Here is a 26,664-nt window from a genome sequence, read left to right as displayed (position 1 = left end):
TCACAGCTCACCATCAGTTCAACACCAACAACAGGAGAAAAATACTTATACCTGACTGGACCAGTGGGTGCATCCATTCCACATACAACAACCCCAGAATCAAGGAAAAAAGAAAGAAGAGTAAAGCTTGTAAGCAAATTAAGGTCAAAATTAAGATATACTGAAGAGAAACTTAAGGAAAAGTCAAAAGAATTACAAAATCTCAACAAAAGAATTAAAAGACTGGAAGCAAGGAAGAAGACCATGAACAGGCCAACTATTAATGTGCAAATGGCCAGGAAAACCAGAAAGGGTCTCCCAACGATTCCTAACAACAGTAAGAGAATGCAAATGACAAAACTTGTAAGCCATTTTCTGCACCAAGACAATGTCTCGACTGTTGTCAATGGCAAAGCTGGAGAGATTAGGCGAAAAGGACAAATCTACAGAAAAAGAACTCTGTCTGACACCATGGGCAATCTTCATAGAAGATTTTGTGCAGAGAACCCAGAGAAATTTGTGTCCAAAGCTCAGTTCTTCAAATCGAGGCCATTTTGGATAGTTAGGCCCAAAGTCACAGACAGACACACATGCGCATGCAAAATGCATGAGAACTTTGCCCTAAAAATTAAAAAGTTGCAGCAGCTTGGGGTCATCAAAACAGCAAACACGAAAGACATTGTAGAGTCCAGTGTGTGTGACACAAACAGCATGTCCTGCATGTTGAAGAACCGTTGTCCACACTGCAAAGAAAAGATATTTCCCACGTCACTGGATCCTTTGACCCAAGGAAACATTGTCACATGGCAGGAGTAGGTGACAAGGTCGATTACCTAAACTCTTACTCTATACCTAAAAATGTAATGACATGCTTAATGGACAGGTAATGTGAGCCAGTTATAATAATGTGTTGTTCAACCTAAATGGGCATTGGGAGGAAACATTAAAAACTTTTTAAAATTTTCTTTAAAAAAAAAACAAAACAGATTACTGATGAACAATATGAAGTAGACACTATGAGCTGCGCAGGAGAAAACCGCTTCTTTGTCCTGAACATCCAATTTCCTGGAGAGAAGGTCTGGTACTATCGCAATGACATACGTGATATCATTCCAGAACCACTTCCTGTCACTTCCTCAGCTATACACTTCTGTGTTTTGTCTGACATATGGGCAAAACACAGAAAAGTTAGACATAAATGACTAGAGATAAAAACATTTTGATGGGTTATAGCAGGCGTACACTACTGGTCTTATGAGACTGAATGGCTATTCTTTTGATTAGTGCCTGTATTGTCATGATTCTATGGAGTCTCTCAGAAAATTTTGTTTGAAATTTGTTGGACAGTTTCTGGTAGTTCATTGTATTTAAGCTGTTTTATTGTTGATGGTGCTATAGCCTACAAAAAATGCTTCTTTTTATGACCACATGTTTGTAGGTTAAATTTTCTTAGAAAATATGAAATGTTCATGAAAAATAAACATTCCTTTTCATAATGGCGTATTGTGTGTTAAATGTGCAAGCTAAGAAGAAAAGTAATCTGAACCTTTGCTTAACTTGCTCAATCTCATTTCTGAAATATTCAACCTAATTTCCGAAACATCATTATATAAACATCGGTGTTTATTTACAAATTAATTAACAGATAGTCATATTTTGTTTCAAGTTCTATTTAGATAATTCATACAACTTTTTATTTAATCTCTGTTTATTAAAAAAAAAAAAAATTTCAGTTGAATATTCTAAAAAAAACAAGTCATAAATCATGCAGTATGTTGCGGTAATGAGAGAAATTAAGAATATTTTAAGAATAATAAATATATAAAATTAACACTCTACATTGATTTATGGAGCTCAGTACATAAGTGTTGTTAATCTACTTTCTAAACTGCAAAAAAAAAATCATATATGTGATGTAATGTCACATTGTGGTAATGATAATTTTTTGTGGACATCTTTAAAACGAGAATAAATATGCAAAAAGAATCCAACAAATATTCTGAAATTAATATTCACATAAAGTTTAGACCTTAATCTAAAATCATCAAAAGGAACTTTACCTTTAAATGCCTTTTGAAAATTTCCATGTTGGATGCCCTTTGAAACAGAATTTCGTGAGAATGACCCTAATATGGCAGTCAAGTTAAATCTGACAACTCCTGTCCTATGAATTGATCAGGAGAGGATGTATTGACATTTGTGGCTATGGCAAAATTGTTAGACATTGAGCCAAGTAGGTATGTGCAGTGTCAGATTATTTGTAATAGGTGCTTTTATTTGTGACATGCGTTCTACAATCTCTGAGGTGTGTTTGTTTCTGTGTGATGTCAGAGGGCTTTTGTGTGATGTATGTAATTTGTGAGCAGTGCTTTTAAAATCGGACAGACAGAATAGTAATATTGTATATTACTATATACATTAAATACTATAAACTTGTATATTACAGGTGGTGATCATAAGTTCTGTCTGGTGGTGAAAGAATTTACTACTGTAGCATAGTGTTGTTAAGCAGTTATAATATAAATGCACCTACAGAACTATTTGAGAGTACTACTCTATGGATATTTTCCTAAGATGGACATATGTGGTATCAGCCGAATCCTAAAGACCTGACCTATAATCGTTCATTCATTCATTATCTGTAACCGCTTATCCAATTCAGGGTCGCGGGGGGGTCCAGAGCCTACCTGGAATCATTGGGAGCAAGACGGGAATACACCCTGGAGGGGGCCCCAGTCCTTCACAGGGCCTGACCTATAGTAATTATCATAAAAATGTTGAACTTTCATCACTATGTGGCTTACAGGCCCCTCCCAATAATAGAGATCCAGCATGAATTCTAGAAATCACAAATGCACCTAGAACTCAAAAAACGCTTTCCCCAAAAATTTCAATACTGCACATGCTTCATCAGTATGAGGATCAGATGACATGATTAAATTGTGGTGCCACTTCAATCCTAGATAGTGCTATAACACAAAAAAGCCCATTTAATCAGTTATTGTCCAATTGTAGCGCCCCCTTTTGGTGGATTGGAGTCATGTTGTATATGCTTCTTCATAGTAAGGCCATACATAGGTTTGTCAAATTTGGTCTTGATTGGGCTTAGTATGTTTGAGTTACAGCTGAAAGAATGTTTAAAGCTCAACACACTTAGATTAATTGATTTATTACAACAAAAGTTTGTCCAAATGTTGAACTTTTTTTGATAAAAAAAATCTGCAGATTCTAACAAAGTCAATTGTTTGGGAATAGAGCGAAATTCCACGGACTAGTTCGAAAATATAAAATGTTAAACAACTGGTGATTAAAATGAGAAACTGGTGAGAAAATACAATGCATTTTTTGACAACACTTGCAACTACAAAGTTGTGAGGCCCTCTGCAGAGTATACAAAGAAGTAAACTGCATGTCGATACGCTTAATTTTCGCTGAGATAAATCTTATTTTTTTGATATAGCGCCCCCTAGTGGTTATCGTTACGAAACTTTTTATGCACTTAGGAAGTGCCACCAAGGACATACCAGTCAAATCCCATGATGATTGGACCTTGTTAAGGTTGTCAAACATCTGCTGACATCTGATTGGTCGATGATGATCACAATTTTGCCCGAGTCGAATTGTCCTTAATTTTCCACTTATAGCGTTGTCCACAGAAGCAGCATGCCAAACGGCAGTCCAATCTGCCTTGCGGATGCTGAGATATAGACTTGTAGCATTTACAGCGCCCCCTATATGAATATTGGCTCCTCCTTTGACATGCTACCTCAGAATCATATCTGGAAGTAGAGTATGAAATTTCAACCTTTTTTTGATAATTATTAACCATCAGACTCCTGCGAACACTTTGGCACCAAGCTCAAGAGAATTGGACAAAAATCCCCGGACTAGTTCGCAAAAGTAGGTTTTGCAAATTAGCGTTAAAATAACGTAGGAAAATTTAAATTTTGAATAACGCGTTTTTGATTTGTCAGGACCCAAGGAATCAGGGGAAAAAGATTTTTGTCTCTACGCCTCACGGTGTAGGAGATATGAACCTAAACGCGTTTCACTTCGCTATAGCGCCACCATTAGGCCAATCAGTGTATTTTTTGTTGTCCTCCGAGACGAACACAAACTACATCTACCCTCCAAGTGGGGAGTCTGTACGACCTACGGTCTCTTCCGCAAAATGACTTTTACAGGAGAAAAGGGAAAAAGAATAATAAATATAGCCGCAAGCGACAATTCCCGGAGTCCAAGCTTGTATTCGCTGGTAGAAGAACAATGTGCTAGCATATGAGATGTCCTGAGATAGTAGGGGCTTTTTGGGGAAGTTTGAGTAGTGTTTGTAAGGTGTTCCATGGTGTCCTGGCATCTCTTTGGAGGTGTAGCGTGACATGGAGGATTAGCGGATGACAGAGACAGACACAGAAGTCACTCTGGAGTTGCACCCTGGTTTCTCACCCTAATGTTCAGGACCCCCAAACAGCAGATATGATGTGGAGTTGCTTGTACTCGAGTCTGTCATCAGTGGACACAGGACACTGTCTGCTGGGTGTGTTTGGTTGTGCACTATTCTCTGCCCAGCAGTGATGCTGAGGGATTTAAAACTCCAACACCTGAGTCATACCTGCTGTATGGGTGTCTAGACCATTGAAGAGCAGGGTGAAAGTGAGCAGTCTTTGCAGAGCAAGAAGGTAGCATATGACATTTCCTGACACAGGAGCCACACTTTAATATAGATTTTGTAGTGCTTTTAAATGTGATCCTTGGTGTCGTGTCTCAGCAGAGTTGGATTGTAAGAAGAAGGGGTAGTGGATGAGTGGGTGAACTTCTGCTCTGCACAGGTGAATGTGTGGCTTGGGTTTTAGAGACAGCACAGAGCACAGAAGTCAATCTGGAATTTCACCAAGGATTGAGACCCAATGTTCAGGACCCCCACAAAGCAGATATGACTTGGGTGGTGGATAATTCTCAGCACTGCAGATCTAGAAATTCCAACTTTTTTTTAATAATTATTTAAGTTCAGGTTCTTAGGATTCCACTGATACCACATATGTCCATATTGGGTACATTTCCAGAGACTAGTTCGCGCTCAAAAATGTGTGCGATTTTGCATATTATGCAAATTAGCTCAACATCTAAATAGGCGGAGCTTATGGGTTCTTGAGGCTTTTTTGTAGGGTCTGACCTAAGGAATCAGGGGAAAAAAAGAATTTCGTCTCTATGCCACACGGGGTAGGAAATACAGACATAAACGCATTCCTGATCGGGCTGATTATTTGCGCCTGAGTAGCGGGAGGGTTTACTACCAGTTGACCAAAGGACATGTCTGTAGGACCTACGGTTTGGGCTGTCCATTGCGTTTCATCAGAGAAAAAGAAGAAAAAAAGAAGAGGAAACGTAACAAAAACAATAGGTCTCCAGCACTTGCAGTGCTTGGACCCCTAATAAGAAAAAACGTAACAAATACAATAGGGTTCTACGCACTGTAGTGCTTGAACCCTAAAAATACACATCATTAACATTTCTAATGTGTTTGCTATATTTCTAGATCTGCAGCCCTGCTCTGGCTCCCAGGATCAATATTTTTCTTAGGGAACATTTATGCTGGATCCAAAGCCTTGGCCATTTTGGTATGCATGTACTTCACCATAGTTAATTGTCATATCCTCACTGACACATAATTTGTCATCATTTGTAGTGGTTGTCATGAATGAAAACCCATTAAACTCCATACATTTTGACTCTTTCTGAGCTAGGGCTGAACAATTAATCCTTTCCACCTCAGATTAACAATTTGAAATTTTCAGGGACTGCTATTTTAATTATGACTGTCATCATTGGACATGGTGTTAAGTTTAAACAATATATGATATATAAGTGTATGTGCTGGTTTTACTCCAATCAGCCTGCTAGATTATCTTGTAAAAGGTTGTAACCTTATTAAAGGCTGTAGCCTTATTATCTGTTTAATATTTTGTGAAATTCTCTTAATTGCATTCTTCAGTGTGGCCCAGAAGAGGAAACGTTATTCAGTTGATCAATTATTTCAGTTTCTAAAAACCAAAGAAAATTTAAAAAGGGCTAAATTGACATAATGAATTTTATTTTTAATATAAACATATTTGTAATACTTTTTTATATGCACATCTCTGAATAGTGATTGGCCATACATTTGTTTTGGGGGGTGGTAGGAGACCCAAACAATGTTTTTCCTGTTTGTCCTGTAGCATTTTTTCCGTAATGAAATGCAATTTTTTTTTGTCAATGCCTTGAAACCCTCCTAGAATTCTGGTTTCTGTTAAGACTTTCCCACATGCTTATTTTTCCTCACTGTCTTCCTAAAACTGCTAAATTGTCACTGTTGTGACGATAACTGAAGAGTTATTCAGTGAAATTTTAATGTAATATTATATAGAATATAATATTATTATGCTTTGAAAATATATAAAAAACGGACTTTGATCTTACTGATTAGGGTTTTTCTGTTTTTGTACTGTAGCCAATTCCGTTCTTCTTTGTAATACAAAATCTGTCAGAATTGGTCTTCTTTCTCATTGTTAGACTTACTCAAAGAGAGGTAAGCATGAACATTTCTATAAATATTATAATGTTTGAATGTATTATTTAAAATCATAATCATAAAAATATCCATACTAATGTTTTAAATTGTAATGCTTGGGGAATCAGAAATGAGAATATTTCCATTTGCCACATGGAAATAAACAGGAGAATAATTAATTATGAAAGGAAAAAGCTGTCATTAATTTTTTCCCCTTCTTTCTGCATGCTTTATATAAGCCATCATCATGGATGAAAATATTGAGGTATGTTTGAATTATTTTTGTTATTTGCTTGCTTCCTCTCATGATAGATGTGTTTGTACTCTGAAATTGGTGCTTATATAATTCATATCCCAAACAAATTGGGACTCTCTGAGAAATGTAAATAAAAATAGAATGCAATTTATTTACACCTTAAATTATATTTGAAGATGTTAAAAACCATATCAAATGTTAAAAGATGTTTTTCTTGTTCCCTGAAAAAATTGTGAAGTTAGATTTATTTGTATAGTGCTTTTAAAAATATGATGGATTCAAAACACTGCTTTACAGAAATCAAAATATAAACAAAATCACAATGCATAAGCTTATGTAAGCAAGCCAAAGGTGATATAGTGCAGGAAAAAAATTGGAGTCAACTTCCTCTGGCCAAACAGTTTATAAACATAGGAGATTTCTTTTAAAAGTGCATAGGTAGAAGTAGCCTTGGATTCTCTATTTCTGTGAAGCTGCTTTGTAACACCATCAGGTTGTAAAATGCGCTATACAAATACATTTGACTTGATTTAACTTGAGTATTATTGTCCTTCTCAACTGGGGTTCTGGCTTCGTCAGGGATGCCGTCAAATATATCCTGACATTGTTGACATGTGCAAGATACATTTTCTGTATGCACTGGGACAAATCATCAGTGGTGTGACCCTTCAACAACAGACACCCTCGCCCAGGCGACCCAGCTGAGGTTTATCAGACCCCAGCTTGCGCCCCAGTTGCAACTGTTCATGGATCAGCCCTCTTTATCCACAGCCACCTTGTGGCCTTCTCTGCAGCTTCACATGCAGATAGAATGGCCCTCTTCTTTGCCTCTCCTGTTAGGTCCAGTTGGTTCAGGACTTTGCAGAGTGATCATCCTGCCAAATCTCTACAGGCCACCTCTATTGACTCGTAGTAAGTCTTCCAGCCCCCTTCCCAGCACTTCACCATCAGCTCCTGGTATGTGCCACAGCACACATAAATCACCACTGTACACTCGGGTTTTGCTGATGAGCTGTATGGCTACACCAGTGTACTCTAAGCAAGCAGGAACTCTGGGGATGCCACCCTTCTGCACTGAGGGATCGATGTAGTTGTTCTTGAGGAGAAACTCTGTGAATCTCTGGGAAACAATGAATAACACCTTCCCTTCAACACTCAACAGTCAGATTCACAGAAACTGACAGATGCATTTTGAGTTTTCCTCTTTAGGAATCCACACTCTTTCTGCGGACCTCCACTAGAGCTTATGACAGCATTTGTACAATGTATGGTACATCACAGGGGCCTGGAGCAGAGGCAGAGCATGCTGATTTAATTACCTCTCAACCTCCTCCAGGCTTGGCTCCCTCAGATCGAATATTGTTGTTGGTGGAGCTGGGTTGATGAGGGCATTGTTGGGTTCAAGCTCCTGTTCTCTCATTGGATCGCTCAGAGTGTCATGCAGGAAAGCATTAACTTCCTCTGCCTCTACATTTGTCCCCAAGCAGTTGTTTTGTGAAGCTGAAGGGATTAGTGAAAGCAGCACACTTTGTAGCCCTCTCTCTTCCCCTTCTTATATACCACTCTGCTTTCAGAAGGCTAACCAGTCGTCTCCGTAGAATGTCTCGAATGAAAGCTAGGACTTGCTCTCCTCCTCCGTAGAACTTTTGTATCTTTCCTTGAGGGTATGGAGCTCTTGCCTCAGCTGCTGGATTTTGGCGGATCTGCTTTTCATGGTATAAGTGGGCTTGTTGTTTTCTTTCTTGACAAGGCCGAATTGCCACTGATGATGGCAGTCATATGGAGTCGGTGGTCTGCATCTCCTTTTGCTGTAGCTTAGATGATGTTCATCACATCTCTGTCAAACTGTGTCCACTTACCCCCTTTGCTGGCTGCGGGCCACTTGATCCATTGTAGGTGCGGGGAGGGAAAGGGCGCTTTGGAGTGACTCCTGGCTGGGCTCCTCCTGCGTTTCATCAGGCTCAGGGCCAAAATTTAACATGTACAGGCAGCTATGGCAGCTTTGATATCAAAGTCAGAAATGTCAGAGAATAATGTCAGAATAGGGTGGCACAGTGTCACACAGTTCCAGGGTCATGGGGTTGTGGGTTTGAGCCCCACTCTGGGTGACTGTCAGTGAGGAGTTTAGTATGTCCTCCCACTGTCCAACAACACATGTTGGTAGGTGGATTGGTGTGTCAACTGTGTGTGTGTGTGTGTGTTTGTCTCTGGACCCACTGCAGCCCTGAACTGGATAAGGGTTACAGACAATGAATGCCTGTCCGGCTTCCTCCCACAGTCCAAAAACACATGTTGGTAGGTGGATTGGTGACTCAAAAGGTGTCTGTAGGTGTGAGTGTGTGAATGAATGTGTGTGTTGCCCTGTGAAGGACTGGCGCCCCCTCAAGGGTGTATTCCCGCCTTGTGCCCAATGATTCCAGGTAGGTTCTGGACCCTCCGTGACCCTGAACTGGATAAGCGGTTACAGATAATGGATGGATTGATGGATGTCAGAATATTCTATATCAATCTAGAATAAGAAAATCAATCAAGAATAAGAAAATATTTCACTTTCAGAAATGCAGCAATTGATCTCCTCAGTCTCGCTCTTCCAAGCTCTTACAGGATGTAATTAAGTTCCACATTTTTTTAAATCTGTACGGAATTGTAAATGGGCTTATATTTTTCACAAATTGATCAATTTGAACATTTTCATATTATTTTCAACAAAATATAGGATTTAAATGAATTGAATATCATTGCATTTATTTTTATTTTAATTTTGCACAGTGTCCCAGCTTATAACTTATAACTCATAGTTATTGCTATATTTTAGTAACTTTAGTAAAGAAACTAGACAAAATATGTGTTTACACTAACTCCCCTGAACATACACCAGCACTCTAGTGTCTGATCCACTCGTACCAACTAAAAATACTAACACATCACGACTATAGTTTCATATTTCAAATAGTTTCACATTTTTTACTCAGAGTGAATGCATTTTTATAGTAATGCTGGATTTTCAAAGAGTATTGAACTTATTGATTTTTTTTTACTTGTTATAGTCAAACATTGATGTTGATGTCAGCTGTTACCCTCATAATGCACAATCTCCAGGTAAAATGTCTTTTATATTCTGCTTCCCATATTATGTCTGAATAATTTAATAGTTTTTTATGATACCACTAATTAGACAACACCTATAAAGTTTTATAAATGCTTGAAAAATACTTAATTAATTAATTGTTATTAATTTGGTGATAAACACTGTAATTATCAATCATTTATAGCACATAAAGTCTAATAGTGACCTGTTATTTGCCAAATGGTGAACCCATATACATCTACACTGTTAAATCTCAGATCTCGCCTAATACTGACCTTATTTTGTCTTCTCCATCAGTCGACATTAGCCATGTGTTTTCAGCTTGTGGATTCTATATTGCATAATTTTATTTAAAAATAGGAGTTCAAGGAAACTGTGGAGGTCAAGATAAGATCAAGATGAGATCTGTTTTCATGTTGGCAGAATTAGCATAACACAGACACCTAATGAGTTCTCTGACAGAAATTATTCTGTCTCAGACCCAGAGCCTCTTCCACTCTATACGCTCACTACGCACGCTGTGTAGGGCACCACAAATTAACAAAAGACACCCCCCCCCCCCCAAAAAAAAAAAAAGTGAACTATCCTTCAGGATTTGAAAAGTCATGGAAACAAATCCACGAGACTGAGCTGCAGGAACAGCTTTCGAGATGAAGGAGCCTTCATTAATTAGCGTGGCCCTACGTAGTGCGTAGTGAGCGTGTAGGGCGGTCCGGCAATGACTCCATTTTAAGTGTTGCAGAGTTCAGTTAGCAGGGCCCTTTATAAAATTTTTGCTTAGGGCCTCAGGAAAGTCAGGACCAGCTCTGCTTAAAACATATCATGGATTTCCAGAAAAGAGACACATTGGAGCTTTTGAAATGACTTTAAACACGAAGCGCATGCAAGAAAATCCAATAAAATTTCAGAACTAGAGGTATTCTACAAAGTGGTAAGAATCTGCAGCTAAAAGACATTTAGCTGGCTACAAAAGTTTTTGCCAAAAACACTGATGATTTTAATATTTTATTTTTTTTATATTTATTTTTTGTTATGAAAACAGTAATTATACATTATTATGTTTGCCTGAAATATGATTTATGTATAATTAGCTAAAAAAAAAAACTTTGTTTACTACTTTTCTATTTAAAAAAAAAACATATCTCATCTCATGTCACCTTCTTTTCCGCTTCTCCATTTCAGGGTCGCGGTGTATACAGGGGTTGGACAATGAAACTGAAACACCTGGTTTTAGACCACAATGATTAATTAGTATGTTGTAGGGCGTCCTTTTGTGGCCAATACAGCGTCAGTTCGTCTTGGGAATGACATATATAAGTTCTGCACAGTGGTCAGAGGGATTTTAAGCCATTCTTCTTGCAGGATAGTGGCCAGGTTACTATGTGATGCTGGTGGAGGAAAACGTTTCCTGACTCGCTCCTCCAAAACATCCCAAAGTGGCTCAATAATATTTAGATCTGGTGACTGTGCAGGCCGTGGGAGATGTTCAACTTCCATGTTCATCAAACCAATCTTTCACCAGTTTTGCTGTGTGTATTGGTGCATTGTCATCCTGATAAAAGGCACCACCTTCAGGATACAATGTTTGAACCATTGGATGCACATGGTCCTCCAGAATGGTTCGGTAGTCCTTGGCCCATCTTGCACAAGTATTGGGCCAAGAGAATGCCATGATATAGCAGCCCAAACCGTCACTGATCCACCCCCATGCTTCACTCTGGGCATGCAACAGTCTGGGTGGTATGCTTCTTTGGGGCTTCTCCATACCGTAACTCTTCCGGATGTGGGGAAAACAGTAAAGGTGGACTCATCAGCGACCAATACATGTTTCACATTGTCCACTGCCCAAGATTTGCGCTTCTTGCACCAATGACACCAATGTTTGGCATTGGCATGAGTGACCAAAGGTTTGGCTATAGCAGCCCGGTCATGTATATTGACCCTGTGGAGCTCCCGATGGACTGTTCTGGTGGAAACAGGAGAGTTGAGGTGCAGATTTAATTCTGCCGTGATTTGGGCAGCCGTGGTTTTATGTTTTTTGGATACAATCCAGGTTAGCACCCGAACATCCCATTCAGACAGCTTCCTCTTGCGTCCACAGTTAATGCTGTTGGATGTGTTTCGTCCTTCTTGGTGGTATGCTGACATTACCCTGGATACCGTGGCTCTTGATACATCACAAAGACAATGTTGTGTGCATTGCAATATTTTGAGCAAAACTGTGTTCTTACCCTGCTAATTGAACCTTTGCTCTTACTGGTGTAAGGTGCAATTAATGAAGATTGGCCACCAGGCTGGACCAATTTAGCCATGAAACCTCCCACACTAAAATGACAGGTGTTTCAGTTTCATTGTCCAACCCGTGTGTGTGTGTGTGTGTGTGTGTGTGTGTGTGTGTGTGTGTGTATATATATATATATATATATATATATATATATATATATATATATATATATATATATATATATATATATTTATTTTTATTTATTTATTTTATTTTATTTTATTTTATTTTATTTTATTTTTGGCTGAGTTAAGTATTTTTATGTTTTTTTTAATGTTTTCAGTCCTAGTAATCCCCTCTTCATCTCAAAATTGTTGCTGTTTTAAATTTCTTTAGTCTTAAAATTTCCCTTAAAACTCCACTATTTCAGTTTGGACCAAATGGCTACATATGGGTCTCAATCCACCTTTTCTGTTTTGGTAAGTATGCCCATTGAACATATTTCTATAGAAATTTAAATATTTTAAACTCAATGTTTGAGATTGATTATTATAGTTAAATATTTCTTTTAAATTATTCTTAGCCATCTGCTACAATTCTCATTATCATATGGTATCTTAAATTAATTTAAGTAAGTGTTATTATTAAATCTATGTGTTTGGATTTGTAGTGGAGTAAATGGTAATTAGGGTTTTCATCAATTAAATAAATAACTATCATATTTAGATTAATATGAATACACATTTTTATGAATTGTTTTGCAGCTCATTATGTTTCAAATATTAAAATAATATTCATACATTTTGTTTACAACTTGCTAGTTCCAGTACCAGTAATTTCTGTTTAAATCAATGTAATATCATTCAGAAATATAGACATAGAAAACCAAAATAACATTATGTTGGTCTTGTTATTTAGAGTTGAAAAATCTCGACTAATTAATATTCTCCATTCAGTTAAGTTGCTGTAAGAGCATACTCATGTACTGTTGGATCTCCTCTTTTAGGATCATACAGAGTCTTCCAGAGGAGTTCAAAGTCTAATCATCTGAGGTTAGCTTTACATTTGAGACTTTTTCAGAGATTTTATATAGATGTATGTATGTGTATATGTGTATATATGTATAGCTAAGATGTGAATACCATGTGTACACCAGAACTTTACACTCAAATAAGCATTCTATTTCAAAACAATGGAATTTTATAGACCTTTGCATATAACTCCATAAGTCTTACTTTTTTTTCTTTTATTTATTTTTTTGTTCTGATGTCAACCAGAGGGCGGCACAGTGGTAGTGTCGCAGTCACACAGCTCCAGGGGCCTGGAGGTTGTGGGTTCTATTCCTGCTCCGGGTGACTGTCTGTGAGGAGTTGGTGTGTTCTCCCCGTGTCCGCGTGGGTTTCCTCCGGGTGCTCCGGTTTCCTCCCACAGTCCAAAAACACATGTTGGTAGGTGGATTGGCGACTCAAAATTGTCCATAGGTGTGTGTGAATGTGAATGTGTGTGTGTGTGTGTGTGTGTGTGCTGACCTGTGCAGGACTGGCGCCCCCTCCAGGGTGTATTCCCGCCTTGCGCCCAGTGTTTCCAGGTAGGCTCTGGACCCACCGCCACCCTGAACTGGATAAGCAATTACAGATAATGAATGAATGAATGAATGTCAACCAGAGGATGGTTTACTTAGACCCATATCAACTGGAGGTTTAAAAAGTTAAGCAAAATTTTTCTTTCTCATGTTCTCTGAATTTCCTTACAACAATCACTTCAGCTTGTTCATGTAGGGCTAACATATGGAAATTCTGTTAAGCTGCTTTGTGACAATGCCAGTTATAACAATGGCTCTATAAATAAAATTAGCTAATAAAGAGTTGTACACTACAGTTTTTGTCCACTCATCTAGGAATGCTTTCCTTTGTGTATATATCTTTTTGTGTTTAGATTTACAACTGCTATTGTCACAAAGAAGCATTACTGAACTCTGCATCCAAGCCAAAATGAGCAAGCAGAGATAAAAAAAAAGACATCAGTTTGTTTCGTGATTAATTTTTGTTTGATAACGATGATAAGATTTGGGTAACAGAGCTCAATAAACATTAATTTCTATTTCCAGTTAGAACAGCCAGCTGCATGCTATCAGGTGCATATGCTACTATGGTAAATGAACATAGGAAACCGCATTACCTGAGAACGTAAACAAGACAAAACATTAAATATGTCATAGTCTCCTGTTCACTCTATGTTTGAGGTGTATTTTGTCTGGAATGGCTAACTCTGGTCAGCCCAACAAACGCGGTTTCGTTGTGACACTCTATTTTTTGGTGCCCACAATGTTGTCTTCTTGGTTGTCACTATGTTGTCACAATGTGGAAATGTAATTCCTCAAGAGGTTGTAACAACGTAGTCACAACCTCCCAGAAAGTTGTCAGACAACGTTGTTACAAACTTCTTAGAAATTACATTTTAACATTGTCACAAAGTAACTGTGTTTGCTGTACAGCTGGTGTGAAATGTAAAGAAATAAGATACATCAGTTTTTAAACGTACAAGCTTGTTTTTATTTGCCTTTCGCCAATGCAATATGAATAAATAAATAATTAGCATTAGTATTTAGCAGAACTTTGTCCATATCTAAACATAATTTAGTCAGTTAAACATTTAAAGTTAGCACTGATCCAACAAATGGATTAAAAAATTAACAAAACAGATGCCTAGCTGTTGCTGAATTTACCACAAATGGAATTTAGAGTAATGCAAGCAACAAAACTAGACAATGCACCTGCATTGTTTTTCGAAAGTGCTGAATTTAAGTCAGGCTCCAAAGTGGTGAAGCTACCAAGCCAACAAAATGCCAGTTATCTAAAATAGATACTGAATTCTTGAAGAAGGAGGTCACAGGCCTAAATTTGAGAAAATCGGACAAAACCTTAACAGCAACAGGTGTTCAAACAGGTGACATACTATCTAGGGCTTGAAGAGTTTGTTCTATAGGGACGGAACAACAAAAATGTTATGTCTCAAATGTTTGTTTTAGTCCGTCTGGATATTCCAAATTCAGTGCATACAACAATCCAAAAAGTATAACAAAGAATGTGGTGAAATGAAAAAACATTCCATCACCACTGCTCCCTCGATTACAATGGCTGTGTTCACAAGTGTCTGTGGTGTTGCCTGAGCATTACTTCAACAATTATTTTATTCTACTCTTGGGTAAGACTCCTCAAAATTGGTATCCTAAATAAAAAAAAAATGCAAAATAATGGTGTCCTTGCATGCTCACTCAGTTTTAAATTAACTCTTGTCTGCAACAACAAGGGCAACATGTTGTAGGGTCTCCCAAGGCAAATTTGTCCTAGGTGATGGGCCAGACAAAGAGTGATCCATAAGACCCAGATGAAAAGAATACCAAGGACACAGTTTCCCTTGTCTGGAGTAGGGTTACTGGGGCCGCACCCTGGATCCAGGCCTGGGGGAGGGACTCCTCTGTGAGCACCTGGTAGTCAGACTTTTACTCATGGGGTGTGACCGGGCTTAATCCGAAAGTAGCAACATGGGTCCACTCTCCCATGGGCCCACCACCTGTGGGAGAGGTAGTAATCCGGGTGTGGTGCAGTGTGGATCGGCTGGCAGCCGAGGGCAGGGACCCTGGCGTTTTGAACCTCCATTCCTGAAACTGGCTCTGGGAACATGGAATATAACCTCTCTGGTGGGAAAGGAACCTGAGCTGGTACGCAGTGTTAAGAGGCACACAGTGTACAATGTATTGAATGTGCAGGTTAAAGAATTTGACAAGGGAATCATTTTTTTCCCGTTGTAGTTGCTGAAATGTTTTGTGCTACAAATTCCATTCCCAGAAAAATTGTGACGGTCAGTAAAATGATAACAGAATCTAATGACGTACAAGTCACTTAAACCCTGTATTTAATTGAGTTTAGTTAAAAGACAACAATTCAAATGTTGGAGCTGAGAAATATTACTGTTATTTGAATATATGTCAGTTATAAATTTAAAGCCAGCAACACTTTCCAAAAAATGGCATGAGGCAACAGATGACCTGTAATATTGTGTAATGTTAACAATAATTAAATAAATAAATACAAATCTATCAATCTATCTATCTATCTATCTATCTATCTATCTATATATATATATATATATATATATATATATATATATATATATATATATATATATATGTATATATATATGTGTGTGTGTGTGTGTATAAAGCAATACAAAAAAAAGTTTGCTTAAGAATTAAATATTTTTGGCTGTATCCGTCATGTCCCACAGTCCAAACAGGACCTAAGCCCACTTAATCAGGCACCACAAGTAGTGTCATTGTAGGTACATTTTCATAAAGTTTTGTAAGTATCTTTTTATTTTTATGTCAGCAATGTCAGAATATTTTTGATGGCACCCCAGCTGAGAGAGGCTTATCTATTCAGAGAAATCTTTATATGTCAGTACTGCTTGACTGTTGTCTCTGGGGCCTCAGATGGCACTGAATTAAAGTCAGACATGTATTTGTAGTGTAAATCACTGCATGGGCTCAAAAATACTTCTCAAAACAATTGTCTGTGAACAGATATGTGAACAAAAGAGTATTTTAAAGAGGTGATGCAAACAGTTGTAAACATGACATTGGCATCAAATAAAAAATAGAGAATCAAAATTTTTTCAGTTTCTGAATATTGTGTCTTAGTAATTTTTCCAGTTAAATATATGCTTGATTTGCTCATTTTATTCTGTTTTTTATTTACATTTTGCACAGCGCCCCAACTTTCTTGGAAATTATATACTTGTAACTATTAAATAAAATTATATTTGCTCTCTGAACAAATCATTCTTTGAATATTTATCTACATCTGTAATTTGTGTTGTATTGCAGTGATCTTGAGCAGCAGTTAATCAACTACATGATCAGGTAATTTGATTGTGTTTATTTATTCATTCTTTGTTTATTAATCTGTTATTTCCTTTTTTGTCAACTTTTTTAATTTATGTCCTTTTAGCACATTCCTGTTAGTTTCTGCTGCACATCCAACAGGTAATCTACCCACACAACTGAGCAACCTTCTTTACACGTTGAGCACATGCAGTCGCCTCTTTATTTAAGTTTGTAAATAACATTGTTAAGTTTTGGTTAGGATTAAAACAAAAAGACAACACGCTTTCATGGAAAACACAAATATTAAACATTTATTAAACAACAAGGACTTCTACTTTTACTAGAGTTATATTTTACCTTGAGTATCTGTACTCTTACTCAAGTATGTGGTTTATGTACTTTGTCAACCAGTGGTTCCTGGAAGTTATTGGCAGACACCAGCAGCGCCACCAAATTACAGCAGAACAGATGCGAGTGTAATGCTCGTTTAAAATTTAAGACCTTTTAAAGAATGAGATTTCATATTATCAGCACATCTGTATCCAGTTAACAAGTGTGTTAAAGCATGTTAGAGGATATCCCCACTAAATTTGTAGATTTGGGGAGCGTTAACAGTCAATTAGGCTACAGGATTTTGAGTAAAGTATAAGCATAACAAAGAGCAGCCTGGAAATTACCTTTTCATGAAGTCATTTTATGATTTCTTTCATTGGGAAATTAGAGAAAAATGATTATAGCGTGGTGTTTGTATGTGTTAAATGTAACTGGGCACCTGATTGTAGAGTTGTGAGTGGGGAAGGTGGCATTAAGAACAGAATTATTTATATGATTATGTAGAATATATGCAAAACGCATAAATTGAGACTTTTTAAACAGTCGAGAAAGAGCACCTTCATCCTGCACCTTGAATCTCAAAACCATGGGTTTAATAAAGCAAATAATCTCCCCAGTGGTGTGTTCTTTGCGTGAAATGTGTAGGTGTTTGAACATTACATCACTATTTTATTTGTTGTTGTCATCTTTAGTAATTAGATATTTCTTAATTGTGGTAACAAGTGCATGGTAATATATTTTTTTTAATGTGTGCAAACATATGTGATTTAATGTTCTGGCTAAATGTGATGTTTAATGTACTTTCTGTCCAATCTCATATCAGGTTAGGTCCATATAGGATTACTGAAACCACCATGATGTGATAGAAAACTAATCTTAACTCATTTATGAACATCTCTTCACCTCCCTCTACTTATCAGAAACCATAGGGTACATTTCATACTGACTACCATAAGTTTAAAAAGCAGTAATTATAATATTTTTTATACAATCAACAACAGGAACATATAACTGAGATAAAAGTCTAAAATATGCCTACGAGGCAAGTAACACCAGATTTCCGCACTAATACTGAAGTAGCGGCAAATTTGCTTTTTTATTTTAAGCATATATGTAACCACGTACATAGGTCGATGTCCTGTAGAAATATTGCAAATCAATGCATTTATTGAAGACTATGACCAAAAATTTAATTGCATTTAATTTAGCCATCTAGGGTTTCCTGGAACTATTTGGAGCCTGCATGAGTCAGGTGACCACCAAGCATTTTGTACTTCCGTTTGCACGTTTAGTCATGAAATTTCCTTGCTGTGAAATATTCCACAGTCAACTGTCAGTGGTATTATAACAAATTGGAAAGACAGCAACTCAGTCATGAAGTGGTAGGCCATGTGAAATGACAGCGCAGAGTCAACGTATGCTGATGTGCATACTGCGCAGAATTCACCAACTTTCTGCAGAGTCAGTCACTACAGAACTCCAATCATAATATGGCCTTCAGATTAGTGCGTAGAGAGCTTGATGGTTTGGGGTTCAATGGCAAAGCAGCTGTATCCAAGCCTTATATCACCAAGAGCAATGCAAAGCATAGATGGGGTTATGTAAAGCACACCACCACTGGACTCTGTAGCAGTGGAGACATACTCTCTGGAGTGAAAAATTGTGCATCTCCATCTGGCAATCCAATGGTTGAGCCTGGGTTTTGTGGCCCTGACCTCCACCCTTATAAAACACCTTTGGGATGACAGCGCAGAGACTGCAAGCAAGGCCTTCTCGTCCAAAATCAGTGTCTGACCTCACAAATTAACTTGTGGAAGAATGGTCAATATTCCCATAAATACACTCATAAACCTTGTCAAAAGCCTTCCTAAAAGAATTCAAGATGTTATGTTGCAAATGGTGGGTCGACATCATATGAATGGGATGTCACTCAAGTTCATATGCATGCAAAGGCAGCTAAGCAAATACCAAAAAATTGCCAAAAATTTTGGCAAAGTGCATATAAGCATAGTGATATATTTGAAGATTAATGTGACAAAAATTCAATTCAATGGTTTTGCTTCTAATTTTATTGTAGGTGATGTTTTTGGGGCCTTGGAATTCCCTTTCCTCATGTCCTATAAATTTCATAGTGGATGTTTTGCAAGGTAAGTGTTTTCCCTAAAATACTTTAGTTTCTTCTGGCAGTAGATTTCATAGGACATATTTTGTGGACAGTTCAGAAATCCGGAACAGTTACTGGAAGTTGATGCACTCTTATCACCACAAAATAAAAATAAATTAATTAATAACTTAGTGTTGCAGTCACACATCTCCAGGTACATGGAGGTTGTGGGTTCAAGTCCCGTTCAGCGTGACCTTCTCTGTGGGGTTTGGTGTGTCCTCCCCATGTCAGTGTGGATTGGTTTGGAGTGATGTGAAGAATTTAAATTACATTAAACTTTTGTTTAATATTATTTTTCCTTGTCTATTGATGCCAAAAAATGAAGTTGATTTTAATAAAGCATTATAGAGATAATACAATAAAGATTGTAGTATAAATTTGTCATTTTTTTTGGCTTGGTTTATTTAAGTCTGTAAGAGACTACAAGAACAAGTCAAGAATCATATTGTTTCATTCTTTTCACCCTGTTTACAGGGTAAATAATCTTATCATGATTTTCCTGCACTTCGAGTTCTTGGAGATACTTGGAGGATAATGTTTTACCACAACTATATTATTTCTCTGATTTGGCTTATAATATTAAATTTTAAGTAATTCTCCTTGTCTGAAAAATATGAGATGTTTAGTGAGCGAAGCTGAGGCCAGATCCCAAAAATGTATGGAGTGCACAGTGTAGGTCATTAAATAACAATATCTACATTCACATTTAATGTTCATTTAATGTCAAAAATCTTTTTAGTCAGCTTTAAGGTTCACATTTCCCAGGTTTTACTGTCTGGGTGCAGTATTTTTACTTTTGTTATCTGTAATGTTCACTATGTAGGGACTAAAAGTGTTGAAGAAATAATGAAAACAATTTTAACATCAAAGGTTTTATTTGTATGTTGTTGGAGTTATATGTTTATGAATAATGGGCAAGTACTCAATATAGCAGATACTGTACACAGTGACATCACCTGCAATCCATGTTTAATATAGTTCATGGGCCATACCACTATTTGGTCCATCTCAGGATTGTAAAACTTAATCATAATTTTTTAAAAGAAACATATCTATTTTGGTATGATAGCCCTTCCAAAGTGGTAGCTTATTCACAGTTATCAGCTCAGGAAGTTAACAACCCCTTAAAATAAATTAAGTTTTTTTGTCACTGGTGTATATCTGGTTTAGGCTTATGGTACAGACATTCGTCAAAGGTCTATAATATAGTGTTTGATTTTTTTTTTTTTTTTTCAAGGGGACGCTCACCAACACAGGTCACTAGAGCACCTTAAACCACAAATAATACCAATTTTCCCACAATTTTCGCCTAAACTAAATATTTTCTTTTAGCTCTTTGGCATTCAGGGACATCAGGGACACAAGAGTCAACAACTGCAATTCTCACACACTCTAAGTATTCAGGAAATATACCCATACTGTCTCTTTGTGGGAGGTAATTATGAGCCGTACTTAGAAATCACAAGCTAAGGCCACAGATTTAACTGTTTCTGTGGTGTGTGTGTGTGTGTGCATGTGTCTAGTTATGAAAAAGTTAATCAGCAATAGGAGAAATTTAGACTTGCATAAACTTTAACATACTGTACACAGGCCTATTTATCAGGTTTTGTGGGTTTGTCTGTCCCGGGCTACTATTATGTGGCTAGAATAATGACAACCAGCATTGTGGGCTCTGTGAAAGAAGATCTCCCTCCCTAAAGGACTAATTCTGAGGTAAAAACAAAACAAAACCATGATTCTTATTTTTAGATAAATAGGTTACTAATGACAGCATAATTCAGATTATGATATTCAATTTCTGCCAACAGATGATGACATTAGGTTGGTCATTACCAACTATGTTATTCTAGCTACCTACCTGGGGGCAGGCGCGGAACAACGTTGTAATCCGGATGCCAGGTGTACTTGTGGACACCCTTATACTCGAACATGGTGTTTGTAATGAATGTGACATGGACAGAAATCCAATAACTGAACACAACTCGGGTTCAGATCAGCGGGCCTGGTCCTCAGAATGAGTGCTCTCCAGTCCCCCTCTAGGGTCCCCAAGAAGGCCTGGTACTTGGAGATGTCCTATGTGATGCTCTTGTTGGCGTACGTGCCTTCACAGTTTGTGATAGCATAATTGCATTTGCAGGACAAGGAAAACTCTGTGTATTCAAACTTGTTAAAAGAAACAGGACATTCCAAGAGTCCTTCAAAACCTTGGGAATATCCTGGGATGTATAAGAGAAATTATACAGCAATATGGAGTAATTTGTCTGCAGGATGTATGCATACACATTTGTCTGCAGCATGTGTGATGTCAATGATCTGCATTACATGTTTTTCTGCATCAAAAGGGGTTAAGTGGAGTCCAGTTTACTCCCTCCATGCCGGGACTCTTTAAAACTGCATATACAGTGTACCAACTACCAGGCAGCAGTGTGGAGGTGCTGCCTGGAGGGACAGCCACAAATACCAGAGCCAAAAGTTCAGGAAGGGACAATTGATGACCAAGGTAATAAACAACAGTTTATAGGATGTTTGTTGTAAGTTAAAGTTATGAGTTTGTTATAATAGGTACATTGCTGTATTGTAGAATTCATGGCATACGTTTTGATTAAAATGACAAGATATTTTCATTCTTTTGAATCTTGAATGTGGCACGTTGGTGCAGCAGGTAGTGTCGCAGTCACACAGCTCCAGGGACCTGAAGGTTGTGGGTTCAAGTCCTGCTCCGGGTGACTGTGAGGACTGTGGTGTGTTCTCCCTGTGTCTGCGTGGGTTTCCTCCGGGTGACTGTCTGTGAGGAGTGTGATGTGTTCTCCGTGTGTCTGTGTGGGTTTCCTCTGGGTGACTGTGAGGAGTGTGGTGTGTTCTCCCTGTGTCTGTGTGGGTTTCCTCCGGGTGACTGTCTGTGAGGAGTTTGGTGTGTTCTACCTGTGTCCGTGTGGGTTTCCTCCGGGTGCTCGGGTTTTCTCCCACTGTCCAAAAACACACGTTGGTAGGTGGATTGGCGACTCAAAAAGTGTCCTTAGGTGTGTGTGAGAGTGTGTGTTGCCCTGTGAAGGACTGGCACCAGGGTGTGTTCCTGCCTTACACCCAAGGCAGGAAAAGGTGCTATGTGTAGCATTCTCTCCAAATAAATTGTTCTTTCATTTGATACCGACTCAGAGACTCAGTTTTCTTATTCCTGTCATAATTTTCCACCACAAGGTATAAAGACTTATTTGAAAACCAAGCTAGAATTTATCGCTCTAGATAGAACCAATTCTGGCCTAAACTTGGTACAGCTCACAATCGTCTTCCACAAAGTGTCAGTGTGGGTGTATTTTATATATATATTCTGAATCCTTAGAGTCGTGAGAGTATTGCAGTTGTTGACTCTTGTGTCCCTGATGTCCCTGAATGCGACAGGGCTAAAAGAAAATATTTAGTTTAGGTGAAAATTGTGGGAATATCGGTATTATTTGTGGTTAGTGATCTCTGTGTTGGTCAGAGAGATCCAATAGCTGAAAGCTATTGAAAAGCCAAGACTGTCCCCTTGAAAATGATATCAAACACTATACTATAGACGTTTTAACGAATGTATGTACCAGGAGCCTACACCAGTGTCAAAACACAGAATTTATTTTAAGGAGTTGTTAACATCCTGAGCTTATTACTGTGAAAAAGCTACCATTTTGGCAGGGCTATCATACCAAATACCAAAAAATTTCCCTCTTTTATACATCACTGTCTTTTATTTGTGTATTTCCTTAATTTTTTTTAATCTGGACCTACTGTTTATTAATTTTTTATATACCTTTTAGCTGTGCTGATGATAAACACATTCTCATCCACAGTGGTTTACTTGGTTTCCTCTTACTCCTGGCATCAGTAAAGATGAAGAGTGGTCAAACTCCATTACAATGTGCCATTTGGGTCTTGATGGCTAAGGTTAGAGCCACCTTTACCATTTTTGAAGCAATATTTTTTTACTTCTTCTATTTTTTTACTTTTTCATTCACATGAATATGCGCAGCAGGTAGTGTCACAGTCACACAACTCCAGGGACCTGGAGGTTGTGGGTTCGAGTCCCGCTCCATGTGACTGTCTGTGAGGAGTTTGGTGTGTTCTCCCCGTGTTTGTGGCGGTTTCCTCCCACAGTCCAAAAACACGTCGATAGGTGGATTGTCAACTTAAAAGTGTGTGCGTGTCGCCATGTGAAGGACTGGCACCCCCTCCAGCCTTGTGCCCAATGATTCCAGGCAGACTCTGGACCCGCCGCCACTCTGAACTGGATAAGCACTTACAGATAATGAATGAATGAATATGAAAAGAACATTTCAATACATATTTAACACATTCCTGAAATTATAATCTCTCTCTCTTAATATTATAGACTTATGTGGATAGGAATATGTTCTATATGCAGTCTGAATGAGTTTTCATTCTTTAGAAAGATTGTAAATAGCCTTGACAGACTATCAACTGACTTATAATTAGCTGTAAAAATATAATAACAATTTAGTCTTTTTCTTTTTTTTTTTACAGATAATGGCCTCTGGACTGTCGGTTTTTGTGTTCATTACAGAGCTCAGTCCCCTAACAGTGTACTGGTAAGAGGATATGGTGCTTTTTTAGGGGTCTGTGGGGGTGCGTGGGGCTTGTGGTTCTGGGGTGGGGGGACGAGGTTGGTGATTGATGGTGATTTGTTAAGTAACTTTTGAATGAATTAGCTGTGTACTAAAATTAATGATGTGCAAGAGTAATGCTCAAAATGATTTTCCCTTTTCTTTTACAGCATCCTTACCAACCATGCTGGAGAAGCATTATCCATATATTCTGACAAAATTCAGAGATAAATTAAGGATACTAGGAGTGTCCTAATCAAGATTTTTTGTCCCCATCCAAGTCTAATATTGAGTATATTCCAGTATCAAGTCTTGACCTATTACTTGTATTCTCCTAGATAGTGATATACAGTGCAAACTTCAGTCACATTACACTTATTAAAACAATTCAATGTATATATACAATGAATAGCTCTGCAGTGCATTAGGACAAATTTTCTTCATACAAGCTGTTGCTTAATTTATTTTACTAAAAATAACAAAGTGAACAATTGTCTTTATAAATAGCTTGAATAAAATCCACTTAGTTGCAGGATTGCAGTATTAAAACTAGGACACTCAATTTGAGTAAAATAAACACAGTAACATTTTGTGCTTTAACATTCATAGTCACGAAATGAAAACCGAAAAAAAAAATCTCATTTCCACCTAAAAGTTGTGTACATGGTAAATCCTAAATATCAAAATAATAAAAAAAAATTAATTTTTGTTATAAATGGAAGGCCAATTCTTAAAATGCTTTTATTTGTTACAGACTTTACTTTCTCCCATTCAATACTTCTACTCTCATTTTAAAATGTAGTGAAATTTATTTTCGAGGAAAATTAGCATCTTTGCCATGTTAGCGGACACCCATTTCCTCTTCTCATCAATGACATTTGAGACTTCACTAGAAAGTCTGTCACTGTTTACATTTATGCAGGGGGCAAAGAGAAACTTGGCTGCAGTAGCAGCCAGTGAGGGAAATGTTGTAGCATGTGCCCCCTTGTATAAGATTGTTACCTTGTGATGACTTGTTCTATGCTGTAATTTTGTACCTGACCAACTGCAGATGAGGTGCTCACAGACCCTGTCTGTCTCACTCTCGTTTAAGAACTCACCAAAAACACTGGAAATGCTGCTGCTTGCTGTGTTTTAACGTGTCTCCTTTTTTTTTTATCTGACACTTCACTGGCCTTACCTCCATGTTTTCCACCAATTGAATGAGACACGTTGTGAAGTATCAGAAAATAAATAAATGCTGTGTACTTTAAAATATGTAATCATTAAAATAATTAATATACATAAAAATGTATAGATTAAAAGAACATAAATGCCTTTATGCACTTGAATGCATTGAAATGGTGCATAGATACCAGTGACCTACATTCATTATAAAGCAAAATAGACTTTATCATAGAATCCAAATTGTAGATTTACTGGACTTACCTCTCTTTGTATCTGGGTTCCACTAAAGTCATGATCCAGTACAGTGGCTCACTTTCAATATGGCTGAATCATGTATCCAGTGCCTCAAACTGTCAGTGATATACTCAAGAAAGGATATGTTTAAGGATTGTTACAGGGATTGTTTAAGGGATAACATCAGCTGCATTTGCTGTCTTCTCATGTACAACCAGCCAAAGCATATGCACAAAGCAGCCCATGCTTGGTACTCCCATATCATCTATTGCTTGCTTTATCATTTTGTAGGACAATGCAAAATATAAAAGACCCTTTGCTTGTCTGTTTCCCAAGTTTTCATCATCTCTTCAAAATTCTCTGCTGCAAGACCTGTGAAATTCTTGAGTATAATGTGAGGCTACGTAATAACTGCAGGGAAACATCAAAAATCCAAACATCTGTGTTAAAGCCAATCGCAGTCACAGTTGCTAAAAGACCTCATAGGTGATCGCAAACCTTGTTGTAAAGCTCCATTAGGCTGTGTCTGAAATGTATTGTAGAGAACGTAGGGGTTACAATTGCTTCAAAAGCTCCAAAACATGACAGAACCTGTATTATTTACCACAGTCATCTGTGCAATTATTATCAGCCATTAGCCATTAGCAATTATTTTGGTTACCCTCTCTGTAATCTTTTTGGCCATCTTGCTGTCTTGAGAAAATTTCTCTTTCCTCACAAGCTTTCTCTATTGTGGTTTTCATTTGTGTAGCCATTGCCTGGGTAACGTGTAAATTTATTTGTTATGGCATGACTGATAACATCTGTTTATATGTTATTCTTTTCTGTAGTAGGTTTTGCTGGTGGAATGGCTGACACATGACTGCCTCAATACAAAGTATAAAATATTTTTTGCACTGTATGAATGCAGTCAGTAATGTTTACCACCAAATAGTTTCAAACAACATGGAAATGTATAAATATATGAATAGTTTATGTCAATAAAAGTTATTTTCACATATTTCTGTAAGTGTTTCACTTCTCAGAATGGCTGACTATCACTGCTATTGATTTTCAATAATCCTGTTGTATTCATGAGACATTTTATCTGAAACACCTATCACACAAGTATATTTAGGTTTACAAAGAATGTAATTAATCTGTAGGTGCAGTTTATTAGCATACTCCTATTGCCCATACATCAGTTGAA

At 37.5% G+C, this 26,664-nt stretch overlaps 1 protein-coding gene across 4 annotated transcripts in view; it reads left to right on the top strand.

Moving 5' to 3' along the window:
• LOC136709056 (UDP-N-acetylglucosamine transporter TMEM241 homolog) overlaps positions 1-26,443 on the top strand; it is a 29,536-nt gene extending 3,093 nt beyond the window's left edge. The window contains exons 4-16 of one of the 4 annotated variants that reach the window (XM_066684034.1): positions 5,516-5,597; positions 6,467-6,544; positions 6,766-6,791; positions 7,623-7,694; positions 9,830-9,881; positions 12,525-12,573; positions 13,101-13,146; positions 16,980-17,015; positions 17,104-17,138; positions 19,390-19,459; positions 23,304-23,397; positions 23,995-24,059; positions 24,245-26,443. In XM_066684034.1, coding sequence (XP_066540131.1) covers positions 5,516-5,597; positions 6,467-6,544; positions 6,766-6,791; positions 7,623-7,694; positions 9,830-9,881; positions 12,525-12,573; positions 13,101-13,146; positions 16,980-17,015; positions 17,104-17,138; positions 19,390-19,459; positions 23,304-23,397; positions 23,995-24,059; positions 24,245-24,305 — 766 coding nt within the window. In that variant the 3' untranslated portion in view covers positions 24,306-26,443. The remainder of the gene's footprint in view (positions 1-5,515; positions 5,598-6,466; positions 6,545-6,765; positions 6,792-7,622; positions 7,695-9,829; positions 9,882-12,524; positions 12,574-13,100; positions 13,147-16,979; positions 17,016-17,103; positions 17,139-19,389; positions 19,460-23,303; positions 23,398-23,994; positions 24,060-24,244) is intronic. The other 3 variants (XM_066684035.1, XM_066684036.1, XM_066684037.1) reach the window with 3 other exon arrangements.
• The last annotated feature ends 221 nt before the right edge of the window (positions 26,444-26,664 follow it).

The sequence above is a fragment of the Hoplias malabaricus genome, chromosome 10 (genome assembly GCF_029633855.1).
Source record: "Hoplias malabaricus isolate fHopMal1 chromosome 10, fHopMal1.hap1, whole genome shotgun sequence".
Lineage (NCBI taxonomy): Eukaryota > Metazoa > Chordata > Actinopteri > Characiformes > Erythrinidae > Hoplias > Hoplias malabaricus.
This window is presented reverse-complemented; position numbering and strand designations above follow the sequence as displayed.